General features: G+C 51.7%; 1 protein-coding gene across 43 annotated transcripts in view; it reads right to left on the reverse strand.

The window, feature by feature from the left end:
• Tns1 (tensin 1) overlaps positions 1-14479 on the reverse strand; it is a 210925-nt gene that overhangs the window by 95899 nt on the left and 100547 nt on the right. For 34 of the 43 annotated variants that reach the window (NM_001191810.3, XM_087565347.1, XM_087565345.1 and 31 more), the window contains 1 exon segment: positions 6982-7023. In NM_001191810.3, the coding sequence (NP_001178739.1) occupies positions 6982-7023 (42 nt within the window). 43 annotated transcript variants of the gene reach the window in all.

Genomic DNA, 14479 nt, shown 5'->3' on the forward strand with positions numbered 1-14479 from the left:
ATCTTGGAGGGGGAAGGGCCTGGGAGGCAGAGGGGTCAACCAAAAGGAACTAGAATTGCTCAGACCTGAGACATTGGGAAGGCTATTCTGGGCTCACTTTTTCCCAAAATAGAACCATAAGTAGATATGGGGTTGGGTACAGGGAGGCAGGGGGACAAGGCATAGCATTTGGGGACGTTTAGCAGAGTATGACACTGGGCTTGCATACTGGAGGCATGATCTCATAACACCCCCATGAGGGTATCTTCTCAGTAGAAATCATAACAACGGCAACCCATAGGCAGCAGCAGTGGCGGCAAAGAAAGCCAGAGACTCTCATTTCCAAAGCTTGTTTTGGGTCAACTGCCTGCCCAGGCCCCCTGAGCCACCATTCCATTTCCAGGTCTCAGGGGCTGGAGAAGGAGCATTTGCCTCTCCTTCAGGCAATTTCTGGGAGGGTGCTCACTTCTGTGTGAGCCCAGGTCAGCCCTCTAAACCTGTGTCCCTGCAATGTTCCACCCCAAAGCAACAAGAGGGAATAAAATGGGCACAGGAACAGCTGAGACTGAAGCAGGACACTGGGCAGGCAGGAGGCCCAGGTGGCAGGGACGCTGACCCAAATGTTCAGGTTAAATTGCTGCCAAGGTCACAGCCTCTCATAGACACACTCAACCATCAAGTGGGAAAGAACAGGCTCTGGTGATTAAGTGGAAAGTTATGTGACTTCCACACCCCCCCAGAGGAGCGCCAAGCAAGTCCGCTCTTGTCCTCAGCCCCTCCTCCAAGCCAACCCAAGGAACCCGGGCTGAGGCTGGGACACCAGGACATCCTCACCAGCCCCTTCTCAGGGCCAGGCTAGAATACTGAGTATTCCCTCTGATCACAGCTCTCCTCCCCCAGAGGACCAGGTCTGCCACAAGGCTTTGCCTCCTCCACATCCTTGGGCTAATCTGGCCCAGAACCCCTGAAGCCCCTGCTGGATGTCTACCCCTGTCCCTACCACCTGCTGTCCCATCCTATAGCCACCCCTTCCTCCCAAGCCACCCCTAGCTTGCAGCAGATTCCTACTCTAAAACCCTGCTTTGGGTCAATTGCCTGCTCAAGGACCTATAATGGCCCTTAGTGCTTGCCGCTCAAGGTCCTGTTCTCCACCCAGGCTGTGAACTCCTCTAAGCCCAGCCCCTCCCTCTCTGGCCCTCTTCCCCATCCCCAGCCGCCCTTTCCTCTCCAGTAGAGTACATTCCCATCCCCCATCTTACAGCAATCCCCCTCACCACCAAGTGGGCATCCAGACCAAGATAATACACAAGGTTGCAGGGTCTACTCTCCCCCAGCCAGAGCAGGCTGGCTGACATTTATACCATAATTGCTTGCTTGCTTCTGCGATTTGTACCGAGGTCTGTGATCTAGACCTACTACCTTCTAGAGCTCGCCCTACTCCTTCCTCTAAATCAGCCCGGCCACAGGGAGCAGACTTTCCAAGGTATAGCCCAAGTGAGTTCATTTATTCTCCTAAACCCAAGGCTCCCCCTAGTGAGAACCTAGAGTTGGGCACTGATGAATTCTATGGTATGGGTTCCTTCTGCCTTGCCTTCTGATGCCTGGCTTACCCTCCTGGGCACAGCTCTGCCCCAGATATTAGGCTGCTGAGGCAGGATCTTCTCCCAGTGGTGGTCAAAGAGAGGCCTTGACCTCTGACCTCTGGGGACCATGACACTTGCCTGCCTGAGAAAAGACAGGATGTGAGTGAGCCTGAGGAGGCCCACAGGGCATTAGCTGGTACCCTACACCTAATGGGTGTCAGTGAGTAGTGAGGGTTCCAGCAGCAGACATCGACTCCCCAAGACAGCCCAGATGGGCTATGTCTGAATTTTGAAGCCTCTTCCTGGCTCCCAAACCAAACTAGCCCCATGGCCATCTCTACCTCCTAAATGTTGCTTTGGGGAACAACAGAAGACAAGCATAGCCTCATGGCCCTAGCCCTTCTGGTGTGCAACCTTCAGTTGTGCTTGAATTGGGCTGTACGACCCCTCCTACCCAGCTGCTGGGGCCTTCAGGGAGCTCAGGCCCAAAGGCTCCCGCCCTTTGGAAGTTAGCTTCAGATCAAGCTTGCCTCCTGGCATGACTCCATTTTCCAGGATTTTCTAAAGATGGCCACCCATGCCCCTTTCAGCACCCTGGGATTAAATTCATCAGACCACAAAACCTTTCCCCTGTCATAGCTCTTGATGGAAGAGATGAAATTTGCAAGCTAGTCCTCTGGTTTTCCTATATCATTATCACTCTCTCCATCTTCTTTTCTGGAAGTTGTTTTGTAAAAAACCAGGATCTTATCATAGACCAGAGTAGCTTTAAATTCAATACGTAGGTAGCTGAGGACAGCCTTGAACTTCTGATCTTCTTGCTTCTACCTCCTGAGTACTGAAATTACAGGCCTGTAATGCCATGCCCAGTTTCATGCCATTTTCTTCTAACATGAGGCAGCCAGTGTGTCTGCTGTTCAAGATCCTACAATGCGCACAGGGGCATCCCTCTGAATAGCACTTTAAAAAATCTTAGGGTCCACACTGGAGGGATGGCTCAATAGTTAAGAGTACTCATAGCTTGTGGTGGTATGAATGCTTGTTCCACAGTTGATGGAACTTTTTGGGAAGGATTAGTAGGTGTGACTTTTTTGGAGAAAGTATGTCTCTGGGGGTGGGCTTTGAGGTTTAAAAAGCCAAGTCATTCCCAGTTAGTCTCTCTCTATCTCTATCTCTATCTCTATCTCTATCTCTATCTCTATCTATATCTATATCTATATCTATATCTATATCTATATCTCATTTCCCCCTAACCCCACCTTGTGCTTGTGGGTCAAACATAACCTCTCAGCTACTATTCCAGCACTGTACCTTGCTGTCTGCTGCCACGCTTCCTGCTGGACTCTAGCCCTCTGAAACCATAAGCCCCAATTAAATGTTTTCTTTTATAAGGAGCTTTGGTCATGGTGTTTTGTCAGGGAAGTAGAAAAGTAACTAAGACACTGCCCTTTCAGCTGGAGTTCAGATCCTAACACCCACATCAGGTAGCTCACAATCACCTGTAACCCCAGCTACAAGGGATCCAATGCCTTCTTCTGACCTCTTCGGGGACCTGCACACACATGTGCATACACTCGCAAAGACATACGTGCATATATATACACACAAATAAAAATCATCTTTAAAAAAATTCTTAAGATCTATTACTGTTTAAAACCTGGCAACTCTTGCATAAAAGAATACTATTGGCCAGGTGGTATGCGTATGCCTTTAATCCACGCACTCAGGAGGCAGAGGCAGGCAGATCTCTGAGTTTGAAGCCAACCTCAAACTCAGAGCGAGTTCCAGGACAGTCAGAACTACACAGAGAAATCCTGTCTCAAAAAAAACAAAACAAGAACCAACCCTCCTGGGCTGGAAGTGTGGCATGGTTTGCTTAGCATGTTCAAGACTCAGGGTTCCCCAACAAAGTAGACCAATTTAAAAAAGAACTGCACGTGAGTACAGCGGCTGCCACGGACCCTGTGTGCACAGGCATGCGTTGGTGCAACAAAGGAATGACTGAATAGATGATAGATCCTCTCTCAGCACTCCAGCCCACTGGACAACAGAGACATTAGGGACCATGAGAAGCCCAAATTGAGCTCCCAGGTAACCCCAAGGAAGCAGACCAGGGTGCCCTTCTAGTGGCCCACTACCGGCTTGTACCTGCAAACAAGGCAGTCAGCCTTCCTGTGCCCTGATCTAAGTACCGTAAATGGCCCCACCTGTCTCTCCAGGACTGACACAGGCTGCCCAGGTGCCCATATGGGTCACAAGCTCACCTGTCCTCAGCCACGGTTAAAAGGCTTTGAGAACCACAAGAGCTGTGGGAGTCATAGTGATATTTGTCACTGTTAGTGCTGGGAGGGTAGTTCTGGTGCAGGCCGGTGAATGAAAAGCTCATTCGCACTCTGATCCATCTTGTGGCCTCCTATCTCCTTCCTGGATCCACATCCCAAACTCCATAAAGTGCATTTCACTGTTGTCAGGTGATGTTCTACAGGACATTCTAGCCCTGCTGCTGTGAGGCTGGCAACAGAGGGCATGGGAGACTGTGTCTCCTGTTACGCAGGTGTCCAGGGTACTAGCGCCATGATGGCCACCCCACCCAGGTGCCAGTTCTCAAGTGCACGGCACCTGGAATGGGGTAACTTAGTGAGCAATCCATTCAGCTATCATCATCGGCTTCTCGGGGCCTGAGAAACTGCTACTTCAGTTCTTTGCAAAGGTCAGGAGTTTTTGTGGCAGGCATCCTAACTCTATCCTGCCTAGAACCCCCCCCCCAGGAGGAAGCAACCCCCAGACTCTTCTGCCCAGGCCCTCAGACCACATCTGTTGAGTAAAATGAAGGTATGTGTTGAACATTAAACCGCTCAACCCTAGCCAGCCTGGGCACAGGCTGGAAAATATGTTTGGCCAGCAGGGTCTGAAGCTGGGCAGAAAATCTGGGTCTGAATCAGGGGAAGGGTGGTTAGGATTCATCCAAGGTTGGCAAGAAAGGTAGCGGAAGCAGAGACAAACCAAGGCCAGAACGTGCCACAGACAGATGAACTCGGGACACACTGAGTTGGGAACCAGAGAGCAGGGCAGGCCAGGCAGTGGCCTACAGAGGCTGGCAACGAAAGGAAGGAAAACCCTGAACCCACCCTTTCCTCCCTCTTAGGAGCCTGCTCAAAGCACTTGCCTCACCCACTGCGAGGAAGCAGGTGCTGAGTGCTCTTGGTGGAGCCAAACTTTCTCCTTGCTTCCCCTGGGCCACTTTCCCACTGCCAGGGCAGTACAGGGTCTCCCACTCAGTGTGGTAGGCTGCCCCCGTGCCCCTTGTGCAGAACTCACCACGGGCAGCAGGGAACAGAGGGCCACAGCAGTAACCAACCCCCACCCCCAGCTGTCACAGTCCTAAGCTGTTCCCAGTATGAATACCTACTGGGTGTGAAGAGGGTAAACGTTCCTGTCCTGGAACTCACATGCTGGCACGGGTGGAACCCCTTAGGCAAGATCAAGGTAGTTAAGCAAAGTGCACGGTGTGTGAGAGGCCTTAAGCCCATAAGCACATAAGCTCAGAGGCTGAGTAGCTAAAACACAGAGGAAAAAGCCCTAAGCTGAGAAAGGAGAGCTTCAGGGGAAGAACCTAAGGTTTTGTTCCAAGTGAGGTGGCATACCTCTGGCTTTGGAATATAGATTGCAAATTAGCATGACATTTGATCTTGCCAGCTTCCAGCAGTGGGTACTATTGCTGGCTCCCATTCTAGAGCAGGGACAGCTAAAGAGAGAGTGGGGCTAGGTAATGTGTTCAGGGTCACTCAGTTGAAGCCGAGAAGTTGGGGAGCATAAATAGGGGAGGAATAAATATCTGGGAATGGGGTGCTAGGATTCAGAGGTGGGAAGTGGAACTTCCTTCCTGCGGGGAGGTGGGTTCTGAGGACCATCACTACCGCCCGACCCCAATCTAAATAGCACATGGCCTATCCAAACTCCTGCAAGGCAACTACCACTGTGCAAGTGGACACAACACAGAGGCACGAAGATGTCCTACCTGGCACACGTGCCTCTCAAAGGCAGGCAGTCCTTCCAGCTCCTATCTGCTGGCCTCCAGCTGGAACACCATCCTATGCCCTTCTGTCCTGACCTTGGACCTTGCTCTGTAAACAAGGCTCATGGGCCAGATGCTGGCCCCTGCCTCCTGGTCCATAAACCCTGGGCCCTCCCTCAGCCTTCCCAAAGCCAAGGACATTCTGTTCTTAGCTCCTAGGTAGTAGCTCGGTACAGATGAGAAGAGTCATCAGTATTCTCTGCCCACCGCCCTGCTCTGGTACATGGTATGCCTCTGCGATCCTGGCCAGGTTTCTAGCCAGACCACTCCAGCCCCACCCACAGCTCCTTTACTTCAGAGATATGTGAAATGAGTACTCCACATCCGGAGGACCCAGGGTGGCAGCTGAAGCCTAGGAGAGGCTGGCCTAGGGAGCCAGGTCTCTGCATCTGGCCTGAGTGAGTGGAGGTGACACATGGCTTCAAGGCAGCCAGGAGTCTGAGAGTCCAAGGGTATCCCTGGGAAACCCAAGACGCAGAGAGAAAGAAGGGAGCAAGCTATAGTCACAAGCAAGATAGGGTTGGAACAAAAGAAAACTAGATAGCCTGACTATGTGTCACATATCTAAACTGAGCAAGTGACCACACATTTGTGAAAGATGCTAATGACTAGACTCAGACTCCAACACAGGCAACACCACAGGTATTCCCCACTAGCCCAGCAGATCCGGCCCACATGGAACTCCTCTGCCCATTCCTACTCTCTGTCAGTAGGTCTGCCTGCCTGTCTGTCTGTCTGTCTGTCTGTCTCTGTCTCTCTCTGTGTCTCTGTCTTAGAAAGGCTATGGAAGCAGGAAATCTGCCAACCCTCATCAGACCAGCTGGAATCAGTCTGCAGCAGGCCAGCTCCACAGCCCACAACTCACAGAGGTCCTGCCCCTGTCCGAACTGTTCTGGAAATATGACAGAGAAGAGGAGGATGAGGGCCATAAAAGCAGAAAAACAGAGTCATGGGGACATAGTGAAGCTGAGGAGAGGAGCAGAGGCCACCACCTCATCACTGGTTTCTGGAAAACACCATCCATCCCTCTGCCTCCAGTTGAAGGGTACTCGACCTACAGCCAGGAGTGTGGAAGGCAACACCACAACACACCCTCACCCTCCAGGCCCTAGAACAACAGTAACCTAGCCAGGCTGAGGGACATACAAGATGGCCTTTTATGGGTTTCCCAAGGACCTCAAATCTCCAGACACACAGAGCAGGCCCTGCATCACGTCAGGAGGGACCTCATGACTCATTTCCTCCCTCCAGCCTCTGCCCTAAGTCCTCAATCCTCTCCACCCCACCAACCCTGCTCCCAGCACGCAGGAGAGACTGAAAAGAGAAGAAAGGGTTGTCACTCACCACCAGTTCATGGCTGGATGGAGGAACGCAAGGGGCAGCCACCTGTGAGAGAGGTAAACAAAGTCCTTGTTAGCATCTGTCCCAGCAGCCACTGGGCCTCCTGAGCCCACTCTTATCCCATTCTCAGGGGACAGCCTTCCCTGGGGCACAGGGAGAGCTCTTCAGAAGGCCACCTATAAAGGCTCAGATGAGAAACACGAAATGCCAAAAACCCTCACAGGTTGAATCCTGTAAAACATAACACACCCTCCTGGAGGTCAGCATAGCAGCATTTATTCCCTGGACCCTGCAGAAACCATAAAGCTTTCTCCCCACTCCCTCTTTTCCTAATCCTCCACATTCTTCAAAGATGGACTTGAAATATTTGAAAAACATGACAGACGAGGAAAAGCCCATTCCCCACTCTCCTCCCCGTGGCCAGTGCTGCATTTAAACTTGGAGCTGGCGGGAAGGCTCCCGTAGGCTGAGATTGGCCAGATCTTCAGGTACAGCGCAGGGCACTTGGAGAGGGAGGCAGCGCCCATGGGAAGAGACAGTCATTACCAGTTCGTGGTCCTCACCCTTCTCTGAGCCAAGGTCAGGGTAACTTGGGCCTCTAGAGGAGGGAGAGAGGAAGGAGGGCTCAATGACCACACCACTCTGACAATTAGCAGGGCACGTGTCAGAGGCCAGTGCGTTCCTTTCTCTAGCCAACACATTTTTCTTGGATCTCAGCACTCAATCTTGGCTCTGATTCCTCACCCAAGCACCAGGCCAGAGGCCCACAGAGAGGCAGAGGGTGGCGAAGAGGCAGCTGCCTCTTCACATGGTAGGCAACCCCATCCTACTTGCAAACATACCGACATTTACTGAGCGGGTACCACCTGGCAGGCACGTCACTAAATAAAGTTCTTTGCCTTTTCAACAACCAGAAAGGCAGACTCTAGTGTTACCTCCCCAGAGGGGTGTGAGGCACAGATAGGGTAAGCAGTTTACCCGAGGTCACATAGCAGGGGTGAGGCTGGGGAATGAACCCAGGCAATCTGGGTGCCAAGACTTGGTGTGAAGAAGACTGATAACTCATGGCCCCTATCAGAGAATGAGGGGTACAAAAAAGGGCCCAAAGCTGAGTTCCCGATTCACATGAGCATAGAGCTAGCGGTAAATGTTTTAGAAGAGGTTCCTCAGGGGACAAGGCCCAGAATTGGAGCAAAGATGGGGAAGAGAGAGGAGGTCTCCAGAGCTGCCTATGGTCATCCTGCTCCACAGTCAGGGCTCAGACACAGCCGTCTGTCCTTTACGGTCCCAAGCCAACCCTACTATGGGGCTGTGAAAACGTGGACCATGTTCTCAGAGGCCCCCTCCCAACTCATCAGGTCTTCACAGGATCTGGGTAAACTTTCTGGGCCAATCCTGGCTGAGCTCCATTCTCAGCACTGCAGACAGTCAGACAGCCTCGGCCTATGGAGACCGCAGAAGATTGGAGCCACCTGGGCTTCCAGAGCCCAGACTGGCCCCCACTGCATAAAGGTGGGCAGTGGCTCTGAGATGTGCAGAGGGTCTCTCTCCCAGGCCCATCCTGACCCTGGAGCCTTTCCAACCCCTCACCCCCAACTCCCAGGGTAGATGTACTCACTGAGAACCAGCACCTAAGGGGATACGATCACACACACGCCCGCCCCGGCAATGTTGTAGCCCAGGGGGCTTTTCCACCCTGGGGCCCATAGCTAACTGGGCCATGGCTGCTGGCCCACGGACTTCTCAGACCTTCTGGTCTCATTCTTGCTTTCTTTTTTTTTTTTTTCCTGAGGCACAGAAATGTTTCCTTAAAAGGCCTCCTGTCTCTCTTCTCTCCAGCACCCTGGCCCCTAGCCACCCTCTCAGGAGCCCAGAATGTGCCAGGAGAACCAGGAGCCGTACCACCCCATGGCCTGTGCTCAAGAGCCCCACACTCCAGTCCGCCATCAGCAGTGGCTGACTCCCCTGACTGGAGGACTTACAAGCTCTGGGCTGTCTTCAAGGGCTCTGATGACAGCCCTGCTGTGACCTCCTCACCTTCAGGCGAGGCACCCAGGATTCCAGACACAGGTAGTCAGTCTCAGGTGAGCTGCCCCTCCCATCCCAATAGCCCGCTGGAATTGGTCAGAATCCACCTAATGTCCCATGTCCCCAAATGAAAGACAAAGGACAAGAAGTCACAGCAGCAGCAACTGCCACCACCACGTTCATCTCCAGCAGCCATGGGTCAGGTGCAGTAATGAAAACTCATCCAGGGCTTACTCGGCAGATGCGAGAGTGAGGCCACGGCTGGGCAGTGGCAAGAGCCTGCTCTGCTCCATACCTACCTGGCCCTTCACAGAGCACAGACCACTCTCCCCCAGACACCTGCCAGTTTCTCCTTTCATTATCTCACTACTCTGTAAGGGGAGGGCCTGGTCCCCAGTTGGGTGGCACTCCTGTCCCCAAAGCCATAGTAAAAACCTAAGTTCTCAGCCTTACTTACATAAAATTCCAAAACTGGCCAGGTCCTCCAGAGGAGGACCCCCATACTTGCAGCCCCTGACCCAAGAATCTGTACAGAAAGTTCATACCCCTAACTAGAATCTCATCACTCCAGGATCCAGCATTCACAGGATCCAGGTGGAAACACTGTCTTGGGTTTCCTTCCTAACATTTGCTGGGTATGTGTGTGTTTTCTCATTTTATTTGGTGGTGGCTATTTGAAGCAGGGTCTTACTATATAGCCAACACAAACCCAGAAACCTTTCTTTCCTGTCTTAGCCTCCCTTGTGATGGAATCGTAGATTTTCGTGACCCTATACTTGGTTCATGAACCCCCTTCCCACCACCATTTTCTAATAGAAACAATTTTAGAATTGTGTGTGTGTGTGTGTGTGTGTGTGTGTGTGTGTGTGCACATGTATGAATATTGGACACATTTGTACCACCACATGTGTACAAAGGACAGAGGGGTCATTTTTCCCCTCCCACCACGTGAGTCCTGGAGATGGAACTCTGGTGTTTGTTGGCAAGAGTCTTTACCCTCCGAGCTGTCTCATTGCTCCTCTCCCTTTTTATTGCAGTAAAATACACGTAACATATAAAGTTCCACCTTGGGGGCTAGAGATGGGCTCAGCGGTAGAACTCTTGACTGGAATATACAAGAGGCTGGATTCAGTACCCAGTACCACGATGATGATGACGATGACTGTGGCAGCAGCGGTGGTGGCGGTGGCTGTGGATTTTTTAAAGTTTTTAAAATAAAAAAGTATCATTTAATCATTTCTAAATATACAAATAGGTGAATTTGAATATATCCACAATGATATACTAGCCACTACCTACTTCCAGAACTTTTTCATCATCTAACACACCACCCACACTGAATAATGAGTCTCCTCTTCCCCTCCCCATTCCATAACATCTTAACTTCTGCTGCCTACCCTAGAGACCTCTTGAGGTCTGATAATAGATACATAGCGGAGATGGGGAGGTTGACCAAGACAGATCCCACGAATCAAGATTTCTATCCCACCAAGGCAGGCCACACAAACTCTGGTCTTCCAGGACCCTCTATCCTGAAGCTGGACACAGAACATCTGACCCTTCCCTTGTGCCTCAGTGGGACACGGGACCCTCTTCATTACAAAGAAAGGAATGATGCCCAGAAAGGCCAAGAAGAATATTGACAAAGGCTCCCTCACTCCCCAACTGCTCACCCTGTATACCTCATCACCTGAATCCTTCATCAAATTCCTCCTGATACACAATAAACCACGCCTCCTACATCTACTGGGCAGGCCACTACAGCAAATTGGTGGCACCCAAAGCAGGGGCACATGAATCTCAGTTTGACACCCACTTGGTCAGAAGCACAAAGACACCCTGGAGTTTGGAACTGAGATCTATAGGACAGAGGGCAGTCCTGGGGACCAAGTACCCAACCTATGGAGCCTGTCATGTGTCTAGTTTGATATTGGGCTAAACTGGGCTGGAGGTCACCTGCAAGTGTCACCACTGCAGAGCTGTTTGCTGCTGGGGAGAGGACCCACATACATATCCCAGAAGCCACAGAAAGTCTTGTGCTATCTGGTGAGACAGGACATCTGTGTTTGGCTGACAGCATATTCATGAAAGGCCAAGCGCATGCTTGCCTTTTTTGTGTCTAGGCTGATTCCACCTCATGCTATAGCTGAATGGCTCCCCAAGTTGGCATGTGAAAATCCAAACCAGTCCCTTGAAATGTGCCCAGTGACGGGTCCTTAAAGAGGTAACTAAGTAAGTCCGCTGAGGTGAGTCTTGACTCAGTTCAGCCTCTTATACTGACAGGAAGATATCCAAACACAGACCAAGGAGGGAGACCCCGTTAGGACACAAGGTGAAGGAGGTGCCCACATACCAAGGAACCAGGCCACAGAAGACAAGTGCTGTGCTGATCCTGATTGCAGAACCCAGCCTGGAAGCCATGAGAGCAAATTTCATGACCCCCAAACCCACATTTCTAAGATCCACCAAGGTTCAAGGTAAAAGTTAAAAGCTGTCCCACTGTGTACGGATCTGTTCACTACTTGATGGATCCACACGGGTCGTTTCCAGAGAAGTGTTAATGGTGACTCACACCTCTGTCCAACATATCCAGATACCCACACCAGCGACACCAAATGGTACATGGGACACAGGGACAGTGGGGTTTATAAAGCACCTACTGTGTGTCACTGGGTTGGGCACTTCATAGCCGCTCATATTTTCACTTCCAGACCAGTTGTTAAAGTAAATAAGGCTCACAGAAGTTAAGCTACTTGGTCAAAGTCAAACATCTGGCAACAGTAGTGGGGCAGCAATGGCCAGGAGGGCACCTAGGTTTCTGCCCATCAAGCTCTAGTCTAACATGTGGTCTCTCTTTCCCCCGCTCCATACCTAGCAAGGTGAGCATGAGTACATTATCTCCCAGGGTCTCAGGTCACTTCCCAACACCTCCCTTGCTTCAGGCTGCCCCAAACACCTCCCTTTCCTGCCCATTCTCTGCCCTGTGCCTGAATGTCAATCACACTGAGGAAACCATGCTGGAGCTGCAGGACGCTGAGACTGTGGACATCCCAAGGAGGATAGTGAGCCCCGCACCGCACCGAGGAGGTTCACTTCAGTCTCTCCGACGTGGAGGCAGGGATGTGTGGCTTGTTAAAAGAGCTAACAGGTCTCCCCTTTAGCTGGATCCCAGGCTGGGTGAGGGGAAGATGAACTGACCAAGGGACACCAAGGTGGGGAGAAAAGGGGAGGGACACTCTTTCCATGCTTGACATGGGCAGCTGTGAGTGATCAAGAAAAGAGGACAGACTTGGCTGCTGGCCCTGAGGAATCACTGAAGGTTCTTGAGTAGAGGAAGGACAAGCAGAAGCTATGCTCCAGGCAGAGAAGTCCTGGAGTGGGGGAAGGAGGGATGGAAGAGTGCAGAACTTAGGGCAAGCATGGTGGTGCAATATCCATACCAAGAGCAACCAGAAAAAGGGAGGAGCCTGAAGCCCAGGGCTAGGGGAACATTGGATACCCTCAAAATCTAGGGGCCCACAAAACACTCTAGCCCAGAGCTTCCAGCCTAGCCTCTACACCTTCCATTCCCAAGCAGAGACGCCATCCACCACTCTGTCTTCCGGCACCTTTTATACCAAGAGGCAGCCAGTATCTTAGCTCTGGTCACCAAGTGTCACCACATGGTGGCCCCAGAAAAGTAAAGTGTCCGCCCCTGCAACTGAGGAAACAACTAAATGGAGCCTCATCTGTGGGTTCATCATCAATGCGCTGGGACAATCAAGACCCCAGAGAAGTCACCCTGTGTTGTCCTGGAAGCCTAGGTGTCCCTCGGAACTTGTAGGTGTCAAGACCATGGGGTTGAGGCCCAGAAGAAAGACAAGACTGTTCGAAGAGTGCCAGCAGGGCTCAAGGTCACTCAAGGCCTCCCAAGATGAGCATCATGCCCTAGGCAGGAAGTCCTGAGGGGCAGGTAAGCACTGCCCTGGCTCTACGGCCTCTGGGTCTATACAAACCCTGCAGGGGACAGTTCCTCTCTGTTCTCAGCCAGCCAAGGCTCTTTCCTTCCCTTATATAGAGTTCAACTATGACAGAAAACGAAGTGTACCAAGTTTCTTCATGCTCCGAGGCAAGAAGAGGCCTGTTCCCAGGGACGCCTTGGGCCGGACAGACGGCCCCTGCCCTGGATCCCTCTGCTCCAGTGATGACAGAGACTTGGAGGGTCCTGCTCTTCCTACAAACACAACCCAGACTAGACTCAGAACTTGAAGACAGTGCTGTGTCAGATCACTGATTCAGAACACTGAACCCAAGACCCCAAGACCTCAGCACTACTTCACTATGCCCCAAGTTCCTCCTCTGACTTGGGTCCTCTTCTGTGGCACCTGTCATTGTCTGCCTGGCCCACGGCCGGGTCCTACGCATTGGTCGGATGGGCTATTAGAGCGGGGAAATCACTCTCCTGGCAGATCCCTCCAACCCCACATATGGGAGTGGCTCTCACACCAAACACAATGCAACTCACTCATCAAACAGCCTGCCTGCAGCCAGATGAGATGACCGGTATGCCCGAGCCTCTGGAAACCTATGGAATGCAGCATTCAGAGCAACCCTCAGTCAGAAGGTCCCCCAAACAGCTAAGGAGTGGGGGAAGCAGACAAGCTATGATCAAGCAGGCTGCATCGCTGAAGCTGATTGCCTTCTGTGCCTGGAAGATGGCACGCACAGTGATTCTCAACCTTCCTAGTGCACTGATCCTTTGTTGTGACTCATGTTGTGGTGACCCCAACCATAAAATTACTTTTATTGCTACTTCATAACTCTAAGTTTGCTACTGTTATGAAACGTGATGTAAAGATCTGATAAATGACCCCAAAGTGAGCCGTGCCCTACAGGTTGGGAACTACTACCCCAGAGACTCTATGGGTTGCACCTAGGGAGCCCAACTCCAAACCCCACAGTGCCAACACAATGGTCATGCTTGCTGATCCTCGTAGTTAGGGAAGCCAGGAAAAGAACAAGGTTACCCACTAGGGTGCAACTGAACCTGGGAGCAATAGAATCTGAGCTCTGAGCACATGCCTGGTGCTCAACACCCAGGGTCAGAAGAGCAAGAGGCAGACAATGGCCAGGAAACATGGGATGGGGAAAGAGAACACAGAAGAGAACATGGCCGGACTTGACACCAGCCACTGTCACCCTCCTCTGGGCCACCCAACATGGTTCAAGCCAAAATCTGTGCATCCCCCTTTTCTCATCCTATCCCTTATTCCCCAAGCCTGGCAGTCTCTCTCCCAAGCCACCACTGCAGTGCCCTGAGTCAAAGACATGGTGACATTAACCTGTCCCAGGACCTCCTCTCTTGCCCTTGGTCTCTTCTTGGAAATCAGGAAGCCATTTCTAAAATGTGCCTGAGCCATGTTACTCCTCAGTCTAAAGGCCTGGCCACCTTAAGTGCAAGGATCCAGTCTAAATGTCCCAACACAGCTGCCAC

The sequence above is a fragment of the Rattus norvegicus genome, chromosome 9, assembly GCF_021556685.1.
Source record: "Rattus norvegicus strain SHRSP/BbbUtx chromosome 9, alternate assembly SHRSP_T2T, whole genome shotgun sequence".
Classification (NCBI taxonomy): domain Eukaryota; kingdom Metazoa; phylum Chordata; class Mammalia; order Rodentia; family Muridae; genus Rattus; species Rattus norvegicus.